This window comes from Tursiops truncatus, chromosome 3 (genome assembly GCF_011762595.2).
Source record: "Tursiops truncatus isolate mTurTru1 chromosome 3, mTurTru1.mat.Y, whole genome shotgun sequence".
NCBI lineage: Eukaryota > Metazoa > Chordata > Mammalia > Artiodactyla > Delphinidae > Tursiops > Tursiops truncatus.
The window spans coordinates 106,537,752-106,560,171 of NC_047036.1; the positions used below are offsets into that span (position 1 = coordinate 106,537,752).

The window sequence follows — 22,420 nt, forward strand, 5'->3', positions numbered from 1 at the left end:
GAGAGGGTGCAAAACCAAATTAAATGTGAGAAATCTGTTAGAGATCCAAGTGGGGATATCGAATAGGCACTTGTATATGAGTCTGGCATTCAGGAGTGAGGTCTTGCATGACATAAATTTGGCAGTCAAAAGTCTGTGGGTGGTATTTAAAGCCATGGGTCTTAAAGAAGGGGTGTGAGGACTAAGCCCTGGTGTACTCAAATGTTTAGAGGTCTGGGAAATGAGGAGAACGTGGGAAAAGAACTTAAAAATGAAGTAGAAATAAAAGAGAGTGGTATCTAGGAGATGAAGTAAAGAATATGATTCAAAATGGAAGGAGTAATCAGCTTGTCAAATGTTACTGCTGGGCTTCCCTGGTGGCGCAGTGGTTGAGAGTCCGCCTGCCGATGCAGGGGACACAGGTTCGTGCCCCGGTCCGGGAGGATCCCACATGCCACGGAGTGGCTAGGCCTGTGAGCCATGGCCACTGAGCCTGAGCGTCCGGAGCCTGTGCTCCGCAACGGGAGAGGCCACAACAGTGAGAGGCCTGCGTACCGCAAAAAAAAAAAAAAAAAAAAAAAAAATGTTACTGCTAATTAGGGGGAGTAAGAAATAAGCCTTTGTTGTATTAAACCACTGAGATTTTGAAGTTTGTTTCTGCAGTGCATTAGCATATTAATCAATACTGTATAAACTAACTTCTTGAATTGCTTTGAATTTAAATTCTGAAAGTAAGTGCTTAAATTCAACTAATAAACGTCCTTAGAGTCCTATATGAGATCATTTTGGGCATTTTACCTGTAATGATTTGTCAATTAGGATAGTTATTTTCTTCTTGTCATTAGAATATCTGCTTATGGATTCTTATTCATTGACTCTTTCCAACAACATTTATAAAACTTAATACTCTAATAATTAGCTTCCTGAGAACAGTAAATTATCAGTGAAAGGTGCACTCATGGCGCTTTTCTAGCATAGTGATGCACTGCTTGACACAATTGGTACTCAATAAATGTGAATATGTCCATCAAATACCTGTTTTATTAATGTTATTTGATGTGTTATTACCACAGAGACTGCACTATTAAATGGCCAAAGGCCAATCTCAGGTAGTACAATGGATATGGAAATTACGTTTCTGACTTTCAGTAAAGAAACCATTTACAAAATCTGAGAGTGGAATAAGTATGTTGACTCGGGGCCATCAGAAGAGACTGTGCAGATGCAGAGGTGCTTGTTGAGGGGGACTGAGGTCCAGACCAATTTCCAATCTCCAATCTGCTCTGTCCCAGAAGGCATTAGTGAGTAGAAGGAACACTTTTATAATTAGTCACCCTAGAATAGGTACCTTTTTGTAATTAGTTAGTCTAGAGAAAGTAACTTTCTCTTAGCACAGATTTGCACATCTGCCTACAGAAGACTTTCAGTGGAATGATATCTGCAAAAATATCATTTTGGTTTGATGGGTTCAGACAACAGTTTTAAATGGAATCTTCAAGTTTGATGAGAAGACAGAAAACAGACTATTTTCAGTAGGTTGGATACAAGTGAGCAGTAAAGGCCAAAGGATGGTATTGGCATTATTTTAAAGCAATGGTTCTCAAATGGGGGCAAATTTGCCCCCTGGGGGATATTTGGCAATGTCTGGAAACATTTTTGATTGTCAAAATTAGGGAGGTGCATGGTGATACTGGCATCTAGTGGGTAGAGGCAGGGATGCTGCTAAACATCCTACAGATACACAAGATAGCCACCCCCGTCACTTAGAATGAAATAGTATCCACTCTAAATGTCAGCAATGCCAATTGAGAAACCCTGACATTTCTTTCTTTATAAAAGAAGAAACCCCTAATATCTAAAATCTAATTGTACGTTTAGAGTCATAAGCCTATCTTCCCAGGACCTTCTGTTTAAGGAAACTTTGTTCATAATGTATACTTTTCTAATTCCAGCTAATTATAGTGCCTTACAGTGTTCATAAGTCAAAAGTTATTTGAGGGTGATTGCTTTTACTCGCTCAAAAACAGAATCCTCAGTTTGAATATAAAGTCCTGATTTTTACTCTTTTTACCCTTTATATTTTTTGCAATTCCCCATCCAAGTTCTCCTGGAAATTGGGTTGAGATAAAGGGAGGGTAAGACCTCAAATCCACGACTAGAGAGATAACTGTGTTTCATGGGGTGGAAAAACATGAAATTCTGAGTCTCGGATGGCCCTCCTAAGGAAGCATCGACTCCCACCACTCTTCTTAGCATCGATCAGCCTGCCCGATTGGTTTTAAGATTACTGCCGCCGTCCTCAAGTACTGCCTGCCTCTGAACAAGAGCGACAGGTAACGCCTCCCAGCAGTTTTAGCCGGGCAGCCCCGTGTCCCCAAGCACAGGCCCAAACTTCCGGAGCACACCGCTCGACGGTGGGCGGAGCGGGGAGGAAGGCGGGCCGCACATCTCTGAGGACTAGAGCACCGGGCAGCCCAGGCAGGTCGAGGGTCTGTGAGGCGACCGGGCCCCTCGCGGCCCGCCGGAGGGGCCGCGCGCCGCCGGAAGTTGGAGGGGGCGCTCACCCGAGCGCCGGCCCCACAGCCAGGCCCTCCGCAGGGTCCGCCCTCCGCCGGGCATGGAGGAGGGCGCGGGAGCCGCGGCCGCCAGGACCCGCCCCCTCGCCTTCCAGAGCAAGCGACAGGCGGCGCGAGGAGGCGGGGCCGCGGCTGCTGGCGGTGTCTGCGCCTCGCGGTTTCGGAGCTAGCAGACGCTCGGGGAACATGGCGGCGGCGGAGCCCGCGGTCCCGGCGCTCCCCAGCGGCGGTGGCTTGGGGGCGCCGTCGGGCACGGTCCCCGTGCTTTTCTGCTTCTCGGTCTTCGCGCGGCCCTCAGCCGTGCCGCACGGCGCGGGCTACGAGCTGCTCATCCAGAAGTTCCTCAGTCTGTACGGCGACCAGATAGACATGCACCGCAAATTCGTGGTGCAGCTCTTCGCGGAGGAGTGGGGCCAGTACGTGGACCTGCCCAAGGGCTTCACGGTGAGCGAGCGCTGCAAGGTGCGCCTCGTGCCGCTGCAGATCCAGGTGGGTCTCGCGGGAGGGCCGCGCGCCGAGCCGCAGCTCCCGGTCCCCGTGCGTCCCCGTCCCCGCGGCGCTCCTCAGGTGCCCCGCGGCGGCGGGCCCTGCGCACCGCGCCCACTGGGAAGGGCCGTGCCGCTGTCGCAAGCCTCCGGGATGGCCCAGCGAAAGCGCTTGTCCGAAGGTGACGGTCACCGGCTGTCCTCGGCCGAGGACGGGGCGTGGGCCTCCCGGCTATTGGCGGCGCGCGCGAACGCCCCCACGTGTGTGGTCCTCAGCCGCCCGCATCCGCTTTGTGTGCCGGGAGCGAGTCCTAGCCTCCTGCGTAACCGAAGGGCTGTGCAGAGTAAGCTGTGTTTTTATTTGGGTTGATGCAGAACCGGGGAAAGGAGGTTGTGGGGGAGTATCGGCCTCAGGGTTTGTTCCCGGAGTTGTGTTTACCACTTGCGGAAACACAAACTTCAGGAGTCCTATCCTTTCACCCATCCTCTTCCCCAGTTTTCTGCTCCTTTGATCTTAAGTCTTTCCTAACCTTAAGTGAAATAACCTTGTTTAGCCTCTTCCAAGTAACTGTCAACTGAATCTGTTGATTACATATATATACGTTGCCTACCTTGAAAAAGTCGTTTGACTCAGCACTGCAGCACCTTCTTAAATACCCAACTTTAGCTAGACCATTCTTTCCTGGTCGTGCTGGCAGAAAAAGTTGTCATACTTGAGGATTATTTTATGCCTTTTTAATATTTTTAAAAAGCTGTGCTCTAATACTGCGCAGATCTGCCTCCTGTGTTCTTTTTATGCTCAGCTCAGAGGATTCACCGGAAGATTTATCCTGTTGAAAAGCAAGAACAAAAGGTGTATTTTAGGTACTACACCACCACCATTTTTTTTGGTTGAGAAACCGGTAAGCCATTTCTTTGGAAGACCCAACTGAAATGTGGGATTCAGGATTAGAAGGCATTTTAATATTCAGGTGTCATTTTCTGAGGACTGTTCTGTAGTTTTTGGTGGTTTTTTTGTTTGTTTGTTTTTCACTTGTAGTTGTCTGTGGAATTGGTCTTGTTTGCTATTACTCCAGCAAGTGATAGCAGAGGAAGGCCAGAAGCTTCCAAAGCAGATACTTTAACCAGAGGGCAAAGGCTGTGAGATTCTGTGGTCAACCCTTGGAGAGCCAAAAGGGAGACAGTTGGCGTCTGATACCCTAGAATTTGCCCTGCTCTTGGGAGAGTTGTGGTTGGTACGTGTTTACTACCACCCATTTTTATGCCTTCAAGAGTTTTCATGGCTGACACCTCTCTGCAGCCTTCCTTGTCAGTCTGTTTAGATTATTACTGCCAAAATATGGAAGAAGCTGGATGCACCTTTGACAAATCCATTAATAAAGGGGAGAATCCAAATACTAGCTGAAGAGATCTGGAGCTTTACTGAGGATGCAGACTTCTTTGTGATGCATTTCCTGTAGTGGTTGGGAGGGAGAGTGGGCTGTCACCTAAGAAGATGTTATGCCAAACTAGCACCCTCCCCAAGTCTTTAAGACTTCCCCCTCCCCCAACAATGGGATTTCTTATTTTGAAAAATTTAAAGCCTGGATCTGAGAACTCTTTTTAACTTATCAGTTTAGAAGTTAATGAAATATTTGTATATACCTGAAATGTCTTGTACATTCTCAAAAGGCATTATATAATTCAGGTCACATGTGGCTTTTGAAGTCTTTTGCTTGGTATTGGAGATAAAATATAGTTGTTTTTTTGTGGTGATGTTTAAAATAATAATGATAATATCATTACTCTGTTCCATTCTTTTAAAAATGTTATTTTTTCCCCACTAAATAGTCCAATAATTCTTAAGCATCTGTTATAGGATAGTTTATATATTTTAAAGTATTTAAAAATATTTTTATATTCTTTCATTTTAGTAATCACAATAGCTTGACTTCTTCAGCCAGGTGCCTCCCCCAGCTTAAAAATAGGTAATGTGGAGGAATATACACACATACCATATATATCCATATACTTATTCTGATACCTATTTATATGAAGAGAGATATATATGTGTGTGTGTGTATGTGTATGGATATTCTCAGAAGAAAAAGGGAAGATACTTCTTTTCATGACCTTTTTACTGTATTTTTTTGGAACCTGGCTGTGTAATCCTAGAGACATGGACATTTTCTGGCTGGATGAGAATGTAGAGTTCACTCCACATTTGAGTGGCAGCTGTAAGTGCCTGGCCCAGTGAATGTAAACATGGGTAAGACCCAATTCTTGTTCCGTACCTAGTAATCTAACTCCTTCGTTTTACCAAAGAGCAGAACATGTAGGAAATTGCCTGAGGTTCCATGGTAAAGCGTGTGAAGGTCCTACAGCTGGCCGTAGCATTTATGTTCTCTTTTCATGCTTAATGAAAATAGCAAGCAGAATGGAAAACAAGCAGCAAACTTGAGCTCGTAACAGCATTTGTTTTGATGCTATTCGTTGTTTCTGTGGAACAGATGCCTGTCACTCAGCAAGACTCAAGGTGGCCTGTCAGTGAGGCCATGCTCTGGGTATAGGCCCCTTCTCCCAGAGGCAGGGATGAAGAGCATGTTTGGCCACATGTAATCCACAGCTTAAATAATGCCATTTATTATTTCTCCAAGAATAGGCCTCATAGCCTCTGTGGCCCTGGCTAACATACAAAATATTCTAGAATGTATTCTTAATTTACACAGGGGTCCGAGTTTGCTTTCACGCTTGTTCTGACTGACGTTGCTAGTGACCTTGTAAAACACAGTGGCTGCTTGTGCCACACTGTCTGCGCTGGTGGTTGGTTAGTGGTTCTGTGGGGATTGATCTTTAAGACCCCCATTGCCAGTATTAGGCTCTGGTAACTTTTTAGTGTCTTCTTTTCTGAAATATTCTGTCCAAGTGACCGAGTGTCTGCCGACAGCTCAGGTAGCTGAAGACAGCTCATGTTTCAAGCACGGTTATGAGTCTTCAGCCTTGTCAAAATGCTTGAAGTCTAAGGAATTTTGAGACGCAGGGGAAGAAATGTAAATGAGAGGATTATACAGTGGGAATTTAGGTCATTTTCATGACTTATAAGTGTTAATTTTTCACAAGGTATTTCCCAAGTTTTAACTAACGGAGAATTCAACCCTGGACACTTGGGCAGAGCCCAAGTAGAAGAGACGAAGAAAAGGACATAGTAAGAATGACAGCAGCGAGAGGATTTTACTTCGGTATGTAGGAGGGAAGCCTCTGGCAGCTTCGTCTGGGCAGAAGATAAGGGCTTCCCTGGGAAGGTTATTTCGACTTTTTCCTGAGGTAGTTAATTTGGAAGGGATTCTGCTCCAGGTTTTACTTCTTGGAAGTTTATTAGTACTATGATTATTTTAAACAGAGGTGTAGATGTTTTATAGCTAGAAGAGACCCCAGAGTACATGGTGGGAAGGGAGAGAAGGCAGGGTTTGGAAAGAAAGGGGAAAGGACTTGGGTCTCCCTTGGGCTTGCTGGTTGGAAGGTGGTGATTTTTTTTTTTTTTTCTTTTGCGGTACGCGGGCCTACTCACCGTTGCGGCCTCTCCCGTTACGGAGCACAGGCTCCGGACGCGCAGGCTTAGCGGCCATGGCTCACGGGCCCAGCCGCTCCGCGGCATGTGGGATCCTCCCAGACCGGACACGAACCCATGTCCCCTGCATCGGCAGGCGGACTCCCAACCACTGCGCCAACAGGGAAGCCCGAAGGTGGTGATTTTTGATTTCAGAACCTTTACTGTGGAGCGTGTAGGAGGAGCAGGTAGATAAGCTAATGCTCGGAACTCTTGAGTTAGAGAAGCAGGCAGGAACTATCTTGGGAGGCACACAGTGTCAGGGGCACTGGAGAAAACAGCTGGATCCTGAGGGTATGATATTGTCTGCCCGCCCACTTTTTAAGAATTTAACATTGCAGATTACTGCCCAAAGCACTGTACACATTTTGCCTCTTGTGGATACATTAGAGGCTACCTATAAATAAACTGTGTTTGAGTGGGAGCTAAACACAATTTCCAAACTGTGTTTGGAACTTTTTTCTGTCATTTAGTTTGCCAAGGGGAATCCAAAGTAGATTCAGATATCACTGTGTTCCTGGGATCTGGCCAGCTTCACCTTCACTCCAACCTCAGGTACAGTCTAAAGAAATCCATCGTCCTTAACACTGAAATTGATGGAGTTGGCTGGCTTCCCTTAGGCAGTTAGAAAGCTCGCTGGAGTTGTAACCTCAGTGCAAGTGACATTAGTGCTTACAGCAGGTGAGTAGGTTGTAAAATAAGAGTGAAATAAATATTCTTTTGTAGTCTAAATTAAAAAGCCCCAAACCGTTTTGCCAGGAGCAGATCATGTAATTGTCAGTCTTCTGGTGACATTTAGAAATCCACTTTATGAATCATTTCTTAATTCTGTAGACTAGGTTAACAAAAGTTAGGCAATATCAGTATTTCTTTCTATATATTTATTGTTTTCATAAGGGATTTTAGTAGCAAGTGGTATTTTAACCTCATTACAGAAGAACTATTTTTAACATGTGCTGACCTTCAGAGCGTATGTTTCCTATAGGAGGGATACACAATAACCTAATACATTTATTGATTGATTTACATGAAGCTGATTTAATCCTTGAAATAGCCCTGTGAGGTAGACACTATTTTTATTACTTTGTTACAGATTAAGAAGCAGCTGTTTGGAGATGTTAATGATTTGCTGCATTTCATGTAATTGAAATTAGTGAAATTGACATTTGGACTCAGATTCTAATGCGCCTGGGCTGTCCTGTGTAGGCATTCTTGTAACCTGGGAGAGTCATGTCACAGACCTCTGTTTTGAGTCAGTATTGGAACAAAGCCTTACTATGCCTGTGGTAATCGGGTTTCCTTGGAAACACTTCTCAGTGAAATAATGATACCTCATATCCCCTTCTAGACCCCTCTCCCAAGCACATCATGCCTATATTGTGACTATAACAGACTACTAAAATTTTGAAAACATCACATTTACAATTCCAAACTTTAATCATTCCTAAAGATGTACAGTTTACTCACTGTAGTTGTTCGCTAGTTTGCTGCTGTAACAAAGTATAATACTACAGACTGAGTGGCTTATACAACAGAAATTTATTTTCTCATAATTCTGGAGGGTTTAGATCAGGTTTGGTTCCTTCTGAGCGCTGTGAAGAAGCCGTTCCATGCCTCCCTCCTGGCTTTTGGTGGTTTGTTGGGAGTCTTTGGCATTGTGTGGCTTGTAGACATGTCACCTTGATCTCTCCCTTCATGTTCACATGGCCTTCTCTGTGCCCAGATTTCCCCTTTTGATAAGGATGCCACTCATGTTGGATTAGGCACCCACTCTACTCCAGTATGACGTCATCTTAACTAATTATGTTTTCAGTGACTATTTCCAAATAAGGCCACTTTCTGAGGTACAGTACTGGTGGTTAGGAATTCAACATATAAATTTTAGAGCACACCATTCAACATACAACACTCACCATGCATTACGTTTATGGAGAGAACAGAAGTGGGGCACCATGTATCACTAAGCAAGGCCAGCCACTGTGTATGTGCCTGTCCTGAGTAACCGAGCAAGGGAGGAGCAGATTCCTTGCAGATGTAGCAGCCATTGTTAGAAAATGGTCAGAGCACATGTGGAAGTGAAGGAGGGTAAATACTGTTATGACTGTGGTAATAATGAGACTTGGGGATGAAGAGTCTTTTGAATATGAAATCTAAGGTTGAATGCCAGCTAAGACAGTTCTTAAGAAAGTGGACAAAAAATTTATACTTGACATTTATCTCTTAAACTGTTGCTTGAGGAAGCCATTGGTTGTGATCAGCTTTTTGTGTTGAAATATGTATATTGAAATACGTATTTTTTATGTATATGTGTATGTGTAGGGATTTATGTGTATAAATATATGAAGGTGTGTGTGTATACACATATTTACTTTTATATGTGATTTCTTCATACTTCTTGAATATGTGTTGATCTGTAATTGCTTCGCTTTTACTCGTGATGGCACTTGGTCAAGGTCACTTTTAATTTGCTATCTTGCAGTTGCATGTTTGACAATGAGCAGCACTTTAGTTATGTACAAGGTTTTGGTTTAAGAGGAATTTCTGAGTCAAGTTACGAAGTCCCTGAATTATAGAGTCAGTGTGTAATTTAACAATTACTGAAATTCATGTGGATTTGGGGTGGATGGGGGGTTTGGTTAGAGTTTCTCAGTAGTTTTTTATTTGTTTGTTTTTTGTTTTGGTAGCCTCAAATCCTCCTTTTTCTGTCTTGTAAGATATGGAGTTTATTCATAAAGTAGCATCTTTTCCCCCTACTACTATGGCATAGGGAGACCTTTTTTCTTTTTTCATAAACTTTTAATTTTAGAATAGTGTTGATTTACAACAAAGTTGCAAAGGATAGTACAGAGAGCTAGCTCCTTTATACCTGACCTAGTTTCCCTTCTTGCTAACATCTTACATTACTGTGGCATATTTGTCACAGCTAAGGAACCAACATTGGTACATTACTATAAGCTGAGCGCCACACTTTAGTCAGATTTCACTAGCTTTTCCCTAATGTCCTCTTTCTGTCCCAGGATCCAATTCAGGATACCGATTACGTTTAGTTGTCATGTCTCCTTGGACTCCTGTGGGTTATGGCAGTTTCTCAGAGTTTCATTGTTTTTAATGACCTTGACAGTTTTAAGGAGTACTGATTAGATATTTTTTATTCCTTTTTTTTTTTTTTTCCGATACGCGGGCCTCTCTCCGCTGCGGCTTCTCCCGCTGCGGAGCACAGGCTCCGGACGCGCAGACTCAGCGGCCACGGCCCACGGGCCCAGCCGCTCCACGGCATGTGGGATCCTCCCAGACCGGGGCACGAACCCGTGTCCCCTGCATGGGCAGGCGGATTCCCAACCACTGCGCCACCAGGGAAGTCCTGATTAGATATTTTTGTAGAATGACCTCATTTTGGGTTTATCTGATGTTTTCCTCATGCTTCAACCCGGGTTGTGAGATTTTGAGAGGAAGATCATGAAGGTCATTCTCATCATATATCAAAGCTGAATACTGTCACCATGGATTACCTCAATCTTGATCACCTGGCTGTGGCCCTGTTCACCATTACCCTCCCTCTATACTCTAAAGAAGCAAATTACTAAGGGCAGGTCATATTCAAGGGGATGTCAACTCCTGGAGAGGAGAATGTCTAAGGCATTTTTGTTTCATGAAATTATAACCAGTCATTTCTGCATAAAAATATGCCTCACCCGCTTGTCTCTATGGTTTCTTTCTTTAACTGAAGGTTTATAGATGATGAATTCCTCTACTAGAAAGGATTTGCAGGGTGCTAAGGATTTCAGGGCTGCATTTTCTGACCTCCTCAATCTGTGTCTAATATGACATATGTCTGATGTGGTCCCCTGCCTAGAACAGATACCTCACAGCTGAAATGAGGTATAGGGAAGCACCAGGTAACAGGAACCCCAGGAGACCACAAGTCTGAATATTCTAGGATTTCTGAGTAGGTAAGGTTTTATTCCTTTAAATATCCCAATTTTTTGTATTTTGACCATTTTATATGGTAGTCCTAAAATATTATGTAACTTATTTTCTTAATGAGTGTGATAAAATGATTTTGTCCCAATTTATAACTTATATACAGCTTGTTACTCCTTCATTGGAGTCTAGAATGAGAACTAGTTGAGTTTTGATCTGCTTTTATTGTATTTTTAATCGTTTCTTCCTCAGCTGTCATTTCTTGTTGCTATCCGTTTGCCTATCTTCAGCAGTTCCCTTTCAGATTTGCTGTTTCCAATCCTGTGTTAATTTATAATCCAGACAACCATACTTGTTAGGAATGTATACAGAGTTAGTCAGTACAGTCTGAGATAAGATCTGAAAGCTGGAGATCGAAGCAAGTGTCGGCTGTGTGTTCGTGCATGGCCATCCAGCATACTTGGGCAACTGCCTGGGAGTTTTATTTTGCCTGCTTGCTGGTATTCCCATGTGGTAGAATGGCAAGATGGCTAAGGTGCCTTAACAGTTACTTGAAACAAGACAGTTACAGCTAAACTGCTTTTCATAGTGTCCCCTCAACACATGGTGGATGACTAGGGACCCCGGTTCAAATTTCTAAAAGAATATATATATATGGATTTTAAGCCTTTTGAGCCAAGATTTAATGTTTACTGAAATTTAAGATACATGGTCATAGTGACTGGTTTTCAACCAAGTACCCTAAGTACTTACCTATACATCAGACTCATTGCTTTTGATAATGACCAAAATGGAAGCATGGTACTTGCATTAAAAATTTAAGTAAGGAAGGAGCCTGAATATTTATTTTAAACATAGTTTATTGGCAGAGTAGGAAAACCCTCCACATAGTGTTAGAATTAAAGATGGCACTCGCATTCTGACATGAACTTGGTGTTGGACTGCGCATGGTTAATCAGTGCACACTTATAGAGTTAATACCAGAGGGAGATTAAGGTGCTGGAGTCCTTCAGACCAGGACACAGATAAATAAAAGTGCAAACTGACTAGAACAGTCATACTGTTAAGGATAAAAGATTCCTTTTGATGATTCATTTAATTCTTGTAGTAATTGTTTCTTGGGAGTATGCCATGTGCACAGATACTAAGGCAGAGTCAGGGCCAGGCTGGTGGTGAAGCCACCACCATGTAATCAGGACTCAGGTTCCTCTATAAAATTATGAGTAATTATTGTCTGTGGGTGGTTTAGGTTAATTAGAGGGGAGACTTACAGGGTGCCTAGTAAGAGTAGTGGCATGGGTTCTTTCATGATCAGACTGTATCCTTTCCAGAGCTTTCTCTCATTTGAGAAGGTAGAAAGAAAAGTACCATGGACTTTTAAGAATTAAATTCTTGTATTCAACAGTGATTTTTCCCTTTTTGGTAGATCCATATTGGGCCCAAGTTGTTATAATAGACCAACTACAGCAATTAATGTAAAGCATGGTAATCTAATACCCAGTTTTCATCTTAATTCATTGACTTTCCTGATTGTGATAAATATGTGTAAGAATTCAGATGTCAAATTTATGTCTTTCCGTTTGACAGTGGTGATGTGCTTGACATCATTTCATTGCATTTTATTTGAAGTCTAAGAAGTTATTCTTGAGAATACCAACTTAATATTTCTGTGTTGATGATAGCAGTATATCTAGATTTGTTTCGTTTTTTTAGTTTTTTGTTCCATAATCTTTGCTACAGATTATTTAAATTTTATTCTTTGTTCTTGTAAGCAATGCCATCAACAGATTTAAGTTTTTTACTGTTTTTTTATTATAAAAGTAATACATCTTTTTAAATAACATTTAGCAAATGTTTTAAAATAGCATTTGAAAAATAAAAGAAAGGTATTAAGAAAAAATGTTATCAGCATCCCTAACTATATAACCACGTGTTCATATTTTCATGTATTTGCTTCTACTTTTTATTCATATTTTTACATTATTGAAATACTATTGAACTGTGCTCTGTTTTTAAAATTAACGTTAGATTATGGCATTTCTTCTTAGATGGTGCACATTTTTTGAAAACATATACATACGTTATTTTAATAGGCTAAAAAATGTTTGTCATGTGAATGTGTTAAAATTTGTGAAATCATTTTTGTATTGTTGGTTCTTGGTTTATTTCTAATTTTCACTATTAAAAGCAATTCAGTGGACATCTTTGGGCATAATTTTTTTTCCTGTTATTCATATCATTTCTCTTAGACAATAGTTGTAGAAATGGATTTAATGGGTCAAACAGTAGGAATGTTTTTCTCTCTTTACTGACCTCCAGCTGAAAATAAATGTCATTGTATAACAAATGCTAAATCATTCTTTTTTTCTTTTTTCTTCAGCTTACTACCCTGGGAAATCTTACACCTTCAAGCACTGTGTTTTTCTGCTGTGATATGCAGGAAAGGTTCAGACCAGCCATCAAGTATTTTGGAGATATTATTAGTGTGGGACAGAGATTGGTATGCTTGCTTGTTCATTTTTTCCAATTTGCTAACGCATGATTCATACGCAAACATATGTATATTGCTACTTATCTTTGTGTGTTTGTTTTCCTCCAGTTACAAGGGGCCCGGATTTTAGGAATTCCAGTTATTGTAACAGAACAGTACCCTAAAGGTCTTGGTAGCACCGTTCAAGAAATTGATTTAACGGGTGTAAAACTGGTACTTCCAAAGACCAAGTTTTCAATGGTATTACCAGAAGTAGAAGCAGCATTAGCAGAGATTCCTGGAGTCAGGAGTGTTGTGTTATTTGGAGTAGAAGTGAGTACCTCTTGTTCTGTTTTGGACACGATATCATTTGTAGAAAACTTATTTCCAGAATGTAATTTTGTATATAGAATACCATGTAGGTATCTGATAGAAAATAGCTACCAGTTTTTAAGTGTTGACTACTTGCATGGCACTGATCTAAACACTTTATATATATTAATTTGTTGAACTCTCACAGCAATCCTCTGAGCTAAGTACTTTTGGTCTCATATTGTAGGTGAGAAAACTCAAACACAGGTGCTATGTGTCTTGCCCAAGGTCATAGAGTTAGTTAAAGTTAGATGAAGCTGCATTTGAATCTAGGTTGATAGATTCTTGGGCCTTTACTTTGAACCCCAACTTTTGGAACACATTTTCACCAAAGACAGTATGTTTATTTGTGTGTTATAGGAGCTCACCTTGGTCATGTTTTTGTTTTAGAAAAACCTTAGAAGTCATGTAGTTCATTGTCCTTCACATTTGAATCATGTGTACCTATTTTTTTAAAGGAAAAAAAATACTCATGGATTCCTAATGCTGATTAAAATGATTTTTTGTTTGGTTTGTTTTTTTGACATGTAGAAACAGAATATAAGTATTTATTCATAGCTTTTAAACACCTCTTGAACTAAAATTTTAAAATTATGAAAACAGTGAAATCCAAATAATATTAAAGACATCCATGATGTTTTGATAGTAGGTTTCAGAGTAGTAGGTTTTAATAGCCTCAGGTTTAGATATAAAAATTTCTGTATTTTGACTTAAATAATGATAAAATAAAGGAAGCCTATTTGTATAAATGTCACACCAAATGCTGACTTTTGCACTTTTCTTGCTTGTTCATCATTAGACCTCATGTCTAATCAAAATCATCTTTGAGCAGTCCTCCAGTGCTAATTTTAATGAGTTGTCAGTTGATAATTCTCCACAGCCCTCTTGTCATATGAAGATAAGGTTGGTTGGCATTATTAAAATCTGCTTTCATTGGTTATATAATCCACTTATTGTTGGAGCATGTTTTTACCCTTTATTCTCTGCTGATGAATTGTTACAAGTTCATACTTACAAAGATGGAATCTGTATAATTCATTTTCTGGTGATGTATACTGGGTATTTTTTGCCTGTGCTACAAGTTATTTTTAACTTGGCTTACCATTATACTACTGGGTGCCTTACCACAACTCAGTTTTCCCACCATTATCTCAATTGGCAGTACTGCAAACGCATTCTTTGTGTTAGGCACGTGGTGTGAATACAGAAATAAACCCAACTGCGAGTGGCATCAAAACTGAGTGGTAGTAGTCAGCCATATGAAGGTCGTCCAGATGACATAGATGAAAATCTTTAAAAAAAGTGCTCACAGAGCTCTTAGAATATGTTCAAGGTTCCCAGTACAAAGAACATTGATGTAATGCAGTCCCTGACTTAACAAAGAGGCAGCCAAAGCCAGAAATGCTGTTTATGCTCAAGATCACTAGTGAGTTGGAGGCAAAACTAGATGTGGACAAGGCCATTAGACCTGTAGTGCTCTTTCTGCTCTACTGTGTTGCTGCACATTTGTAAAATACTGGTAGTTTACCACGTTATTACATATGGTTTTTACTTTCCTACTAGACCCATGTGTGCATCCAACAGACAGCTCTGGAGCTTGTTGGCAGAGGTATTGAGGTTCATATTGTTGCTGATGCCACATCGTCGAGAAGCATGATGGACAGGATGTTTGCTCTTGAGGTAATTGTCCTGCTTTAAAATAAATCATTAACCAAGGCTTCCAAATAAATTTGGAGAGTATCAAATATGTAACAGCAGTGAAAGATTTACCTCTTAAATTTGAGCTTGGTCTGACAACCATCAGGCTGATTTCCGGGGTTTCTACTACGCACGACAAACCTCTGAGGTCTCTCCATCATATCCTGTTTTACATCTTCTGTCTTTATTTCTAGATGTCTAGTGATGCCAAATGCTCCTTTACATCTTCTTTCGTAACTTTGCTAGTTTTGCACATCAACTAAGAGGTATTCCAGTAAGCTTACTCTGAACTACTGAAAGATTTGCAAATTAACAACAGTTCACCTAGGCTTAACTCGTCCAGGGTCTAGCCAACACCTAGGGTATGGTGGGCCGAAGCCTGGTTCAGCCACTTGTTAGATTTCCTCAGACTTGAATTTCTGGGGATAGGAGGTGTGTCTCTGACTGTGGGCACCACTCACACACAGTGTTTAATGGCTCTCTGTGTGGAGTGTCAAGATATACTTCAGAGTCAGGGAGTTAATGACTTTCATCAGTGTTGCATAACAGTAGCCTTACGTAAGCATTGCCTATTCCGAGACTGTTGAAAAACAAACTCCCACAATTAATCCTTTGAACCTTCACTCCGCATTATGCATCTCTCTCTTTCATGTTTAATTCTAATTCTATAATAGCTTTAAAGTAATGTCAATCTGGATTGAATTGCTGAATTTTTAACTGATTATTTTTATTGAGAATGGGAAATGTAGATTTTTTTTTGAGACCCTCCAGTGTTCCATGCATAAGCTGACCTGTGAACCACTTTCTCTGTAGGATTGCTCAATCACCTCTCTAGCCTAAAATGTTCCCTAGGGTGGTGAGTTGGGCAAATAAGAAAGAGAGGAAAGAAAGGAGACTCAAGTCAGTGGGGAGGGCTGATGTAGAAGCAGGCGGGTAGCTGTCAGCAGCAGTGGTTTTAAGGCCCTGGTTGGCCATCCTTTCTCTTATTCCTGAGCAGTGAGTCCTATTTTGCGATTATAGGTGGAAATGGTTTTATTTATTTTATTCAACTATTTTCAAGTCCACTTGGACTACTGGGTTCTCTGGTTGGTTAGATACTAAGTGTTGCTTCTCCCCCTCTCAGCAGAGATCTTTAAGCTGTTCTTACAGTCATAGTTAGCTTCCACTTTTCAAATTTCCTTAGTAATCTGAGTTTAAACACTTCCACTGTCAGATCCGTACTACCTCGGCAGGCAGCTCTTTTCTTCTTTGAATACCTTTATGGTAATGCTGAGGTCCAGAACTTGAAGTGTTTCCAAGGAAGCGAAAAACTAAGAACATACAAAACCAAAAATTTTCCTTGCTTGTAAAGCGATTTCAAGAACTTTTGTCCTACATTCGTTTTTTAGATGTCTTTATTATGCCATTTATTACAGAAAATTTTGATTGTTGGCAGTTCTGTGTTCTACCAAGACTCAGAATAAAAACAGCCATTTTACCATCTGAGCCTCATTCTTTTGGAGGTAGTCTGTAATCTTACTGATTAGGAGGAGTCTAAACAGTGGAGGGGTAATATGGGTTTGAATTCAGGTTCCGGCATTTTGTAAATTAGTGTCCTTGGACAAATTACCTAATATCTTTGCCTCAGATTTCTCATTGGTGATGTGAAATAAAATTCATATTTTTATGGCAAGACAAGAAAAATTTAAACATGAAAACATTTTCTTTGCCCTTTGGCCTCCTCTCTCCTCCCTACTGTGCATTGTGTATCTAAAGTGTGCATCGACCAAACCTCCCATCAGCAGAAATACCTGCTCAACCATAAAGAGCAGACAACCCCTTAAAAGATAACATTCCTTCTTGATCTTCTAAAGGGTCACATGACCCAGGACAATGGCACTTAGATCTGGATTATGTAAACTGTCAATAATAGGTCATTTAATGTACAGCCCTCTGTCTCAATTTATGTAACTGTGCTTTGACTTCTAACGGGTGGACCAGTTCTCAGAGCTTTCTGAGGGGCTGTTCCCAGGTTATAATCCTCACTTTGGCTTGAATAAAATTTTCCATTTCTTCCTTTTTTTTAATTGGAGTATAATTGCTTTACAATGTTGTGTTAGTTTCTGCTGTACAATGAAGTGAGTCAGCTATATGTATACCTATGTCCCCTCTCTCTTGGACCTCCCTCCCACCCACCTAGGTCGTCACAAAGCACCGAGCTGAGCTTCCTGTGCTTTATAGCATGTTCCCACTAGCTATCTATTTTATGCATGGTAGTGTATATATATCAATCCTAATCTCCCAATTCATCCCACCCTCACCTTCCACCCCTGTGTCCACATGTCCGTTCTCTAAGTCTGTGTCTCTATTCCTGCCTTGCAAATAGGTTCATCTGTTTCTTTCTTAGATTGATGGATTAATTTTTTGTTGACTGTGAAATAGAAATAATAGTCATTACGTGGGAGGATTTTTGTGAAGAATCAATGAAATAATGTATCGATAGCACTTAGTACAGTGTCTGATATGGTAAGCACTAAATGTTAGCTGTTGCTTTTATTTTTACTGTAGCTATTATTTGTTTTTGTTGTCTTCATGAGGTTTAACTGATCAGAAAAGTATAAGCATATATCAGCTTCCAAGACCCAGAATGGACTAGTCCTGAGAAGTTCTGAGGAGGGAAGGAAGGAATATGGTCTGGGGGGGGTTTGGAAGAGCCTGGAGCAGCCAGCATTGCCTTGGCTTACGGTGCTGAGGTTGAAAGGGAGAGAAGAAGCAGGTCAGGTGGTGATGGGGGAAGATGTGTGCCACATTTCAGATTTTTCCTCTTAGTCTTAATTTGGTATGGAGGTGCTCTAGTCCCTCAGTCCTTGGGAGAAATGTTAAGTCTCCTTTTTTCTTCTGTGACTATGAAAGTGAAATAGAGATCTGGTCTGCTCCCCTTCTTTTTTTCCTTGAGAACGCAACTACTTGAGGTCATTCCTGAGACTCCCCATATTGCCTGTTAAGACCATTGTACTAATAATATTTATAGTTACCGTTATTAAAACTTCTCTGCCAGGATCTGTGGTGTGTGCTTTATTCCACAAAATTTTTTGAGCACCTACCATCTGTCAGGCATTTTTCTTTCAACTTACAATTGTCGAGTAAATGTGAGTTAAAATAGACTAAAACCGTCTCATGAGCTTGATGTCCTTGTACTTCTGGGGAGTTGTTAGTGTTACTTGGGAATTTAATGGGTTTAGTCTTTTTTTTCCCCACCCTCTCTGAGACCATCTTGGCTTTGTGTTCTTGCATTTTTAGGTTTGTGGGTCAGAGTAACCTTTCCTTTGGCCTAGTTGGACTGGTTTTGCAAGTGTAAGGGAAGAACTCAGGAAGCCTATTAAACCGTGTACCCATTTGCATTAAACAGCTGGAGTTTTAATTGCCCCATCTAAAGCCAGGAGATAAAGTGAGTGTGGGACCAGTATTGTAGGTGTACTCATAGCTCAAGGTGGTGGGCAGGAACCTGCCGGTGTCTGGAAAAAGTGCTGCTGTTCTCTTTCTGCTCAGGTACCCTTCTGGGTTGGGGCTGGGAAGGCACCGTGGGAAGATCTGTTAGTCTGATGTAAAGACTTTGCAATCTTAGCAAAGGCGTGAGCCACGCCTTCCCCTAACACAGGTTCTTGGCTGGATTACTTTCGAATGCAATCAATATTGGGCATATCTCCGTCTTGAAGTTAAATAATTTTATGTTTCTGTTTACTAAAGTTTTTTTGTGTGCCTCTAGTGTCCCAGCTTGCCCCTGCCACAGTGTACGGACTCACAGCATCCCTGAGGGTTGCTGGCTTAGGGTGGATCCGGTGCTGCTCTAGTCTGGTCAGGAAAGCACTATGGAAAAAAGCTGCCTTCTTCCTGGGTCATCACATTTCTTCCTCAGACCTGGAAACAGTTTTCTGTCCTTCCTGCCTCATGAAGGAACTAGAAAGATTACTGAGAACTGACCTTTGTTTGCACTTTGGAATATAGAAGGCACTTTCACAGACATTGAAAGTATGATTCAGATTCAGACTGACTGATTGAAAGTCCGTTGATTCAACAGGGAGCAGTAAGGAAGGCAGGCAGCCAGGGAGAGAGCTGCATTTGGATGGCTGGACATTCACGGCACCGAGCTGCAGCTAGTCTTATTCCCTGCCCTGCTGTCTGAAGCAAGCACACAGTCCTTTGAGATTTCTGAGGGTTTGATACGATAGTCAGGAGTTGACTGAAAAGCAAGGAGGAGGAAATTAGTCTCCAGACGTCTTTAAAGAACTCAGTGATGACTCATCCTCTGGGATTTGTCCCAACGTAAAGGACACTAGCAGCCTCACTTATTTCTTCCTCTTTCCTATGTAACCTTCTGCTGTTTTTTCATTTCTCCAGAGCTGTGGTCAGCCTGCTCTGCACACTCCTGTGCTGGTGTTTGAGGTCCAAGCTTGCTATCTGATAAGTAGGCTATGGCTTACACTCCCTTCTGCATCCTTGGGGATAAAAAGGACGAGTCTGCCAGTGGGAAGGTTGGGTCTCTGGATCTGCAGCCATTTGAAGGGTTTACTTTGGCTCCATTGGGATGTCCTGTTTATTCAGGTGACTCCCTTTATGACGAGACACTGATCCACGTCTTTTCCTCTAACTTGCATAGGAATCGTGTCTAACCACCTCATCTTCTAAGGCTCTTACAGTGAATGTTGCTTGGAGTAACAAACAGTTGGTCTGTTTTTTTCCCTGAGGTTTCTGATAAATACATCCAGAAAATGGATCTCTGCTCTAGAATTCTCCTCCCATTCCCCTCTCCCACCCTTTTCTCCACTTTCTCTTCTTTGCCCTCCTCCTTCCCTTTCCCTCCTCCCTTCCTTGAGATTTCTGTCCTTAGCTCTTTATTATGATTCCACTGGAACAATTTGGCAAGGATATTCTTTCACCTGTCAATGAAACTCTATACAACCTTAAATTTTTTACTCCCGTTTATGATTCTAAAAAGCTTACAATGGTGGCAATGGTAGTGGTTCTGTTGTCGTCCAGTGGCACATTCTTAAACCTCACATGAGGCTCCTCTACCACCAGCATTTCTTACTTATGGGAAGGGCATGCAGTTTAATGTCAGATATTTGGAGAGAGGAAAAAAAGAACTTAAGAATCATTGTTTTACAGTCCTTAGCCTTGATTTCCCTCTGTCCCTGGTGCATATAAGTGAGAATATTGGCAAGTGAGAATATTGGCTGCCTATTCTCTTTTACTTGTTCCTAGTCCTTATTACTAATATTGAGAACCATCATAAAGGGTTTGTGGTGTGGCTAGTTTGAAATCTCTCCTCATGTCTGAATTTGATGGTATGGCTAAGGGCCATGGTTTTGATAGAGGACACTAATCATTGTGTCCTGGCATGCTTTTTGCTGTTTTAATACAGTGTTCATTCTCATGCTTAATTTCTTGATTTGTCTTTTTTTTTTTTTTTAAAGCGTCTTGCTCGAACTGGGATCATAGTGACTACAAGTGAAGCTGTTCTGCTACAGCTGGTGGCTGATAAAGATCATCCAAAATTCAAGGAAATTCAGAATCTAATTAAGGCGAGTGCTCCAGAGTCGGGTCTGCTTTCCAAAGTATAAGACATGTGAAGAACGGGTGTGCTACTCACCATCAGGTGACAGGACTGTAAGCCCGGACAAGCTCATGGCTCTAGTAGAATTAAAACGTTAAGTCAAAAATTGGCTCTTTTTTGCGCCTCTTAGTAAAACTTAACCAATTAGACCGTTTGGGTACCAGCATTTAGTTACAGATGTCAAAGGTTTTAGGTGCTGCTTACCTTCTTCTTATGTTAATGTGCTTTTATTTATTAAAAAAATTATAATGGAGGTGCCTGTTTTCTCTATACCATATACACTGATCATACTTTCAAAAGTGCACACTCTTGTGAAATTTTCTTAAATTGTGCACAGTTAAAGACAAAGATCTCCCAGTAATAGTTTGACTTTTGTCTTATTGTAAGATGTATGTTACAATGTTAATGTGGATTCAGTGCTTTTACTTTACAGGTTGATTGAAATAGGATTATTAAACGAGAATTTAAAAACAGGACTCTGGATCGTGTTACCCCTTTCGCTCACGATGCAGTCAAGTTATTTATTATGTTGCACTGGTTTAACCAGACAAACTTATGTTGAATAATTTCATATCTTTCTTAATTATGCTAATTTTCTTATTCTGCTCACCATCACTAATTCTCTGTTAATGTTCTCTTTTTTAACTGAATCTTTTACCCAGAAAGACTCATTCGCTCATTGCTTGTTTTAATTTTGTAAACAGATGGGAGGATTTGCAACACCATATCATTAATGGAGGGCTGTTCTAACATCTTTGAAGTATTACTTTAGCTGAATAGCTTTATAACCATCTTGAATACATCTAATAAGCACAAGATTTAGCAAAAAGGTAAAGGCTGGATAAAATGTAGTTTTAAAACATCCATATTCTTGTTTGAAATTTTTTCCACCTACCTTCCAATTACTGTTAATGCAAAAGGCCTCAGTAATCATTTGGTAGTATTGCTTTTGCAGTCATTACTACCATTCAATAAATTTATTTTCATTAAATACTTATTATAGGGTTTTAAAACTTTTAAAAAAATATTATGTGAAATATGAAACATTGGTGTCTTTTATATTAAAGTAATTAAAGAAAACGTATTATGTGAATGAAGTTCTTTTGTCTGCCACAGCATGGCTCTTTGAGTACTCTTCCAGGGATTCTAATATTTATTTAAAGGTGTAAAATTTTTGACATTTGTAATCTTTCAATTCATGGAAATTTTCGAAGAATGAAAATGTTTTGTCCATGGGGGTAAATGGATTTTATTGAAGGGCCTTCTTATTTAAGAGCAGTAGAAATTTTTTTTTTTTTTTTTTTCTGGTCAGTGTAACAAACAGCAATCTAGCATTCTTCTTAGGGTTATGTTTAAATTTTTTTCCCAGCAAACTTGTGTGTCAAAAAAGAATCAAAGATTTCTACACATTTTAAAATAGTTTTTAATAAATGTAACCTAGTGCTTCTCAAACTCTAATATGAATACACATCACCTGGGGGATCTTGTTAAAATGCTGACTCTGGTTCAATAGGTCTGGCTTCTGTGCCTGACATTTTGCATTTCCAAAAAAAAAAAAAAAAAAGCCAGTTTCTACCAGCCCTGCTCAGAAGAGACCAACCATACTTTATGAGTAGCAAGGATTTAACTAACATCACCTGTTTTCCTCCACTGAGTCCTGGCCCTTCCTCTCATGAAACACCACCCCAATGAAGCCTTTTCACAGCTGAAACAATTCTCTGAACTTGAGTCAGTTTCCTA

At 40.8% G+C, this 22,420-nt stretch overlaps 1 protein-coding gene across 3 annotated transcripts; it reads left to right on the forward strand.

The window, feature by feature from the left end:
* Positions 1-2,488: 2,488 nt before the first annotated feature.
* Positions 2,489-21,764, forward strand: ISOC1 (isochorismatase domain containing 1). Of its 3 annotated transcripts, XM_019924354.3 has the most exons (6): positions 2,489-3,044; positions 12,928-13,047; positions 13,147-13,350; positions 14,189-14,292; positions 14,953-15,069; positions 20,541-20,677. In XM_019924354.3, exons 1-5 carry the CDS (start codon positions 2,742-2,744, stop codon positions 15,044-15,046), a joined length of 825 nt encoding a protein of 274 aa, XP_019779913.1. In that variant the 5' UTR covers positions 2,489-2,741; the 3' UTR covers positions 15,047-15,069; positions 20,541-20,677. The 3 variants fall into 3 exon arrangements, with proteins under 3 accessions (XP_019779913.1, XP_019779912.1, XP_019779911.1); XM_019924353.3 differs by lacking the exon at positions 14,189-14,292 and having other exon boundaries at positions 2,507-2,999; positions 20,541-21,764; XM_019924352.3 differs by lacking the exon at positions 14,189-14,292 and having other exon boundaries at positions 2,509-3,044; positions 20,541-21,764.
* The last annotated feature ends 656 nt before the right edge of the window (positions 21,765-22,420 follow it).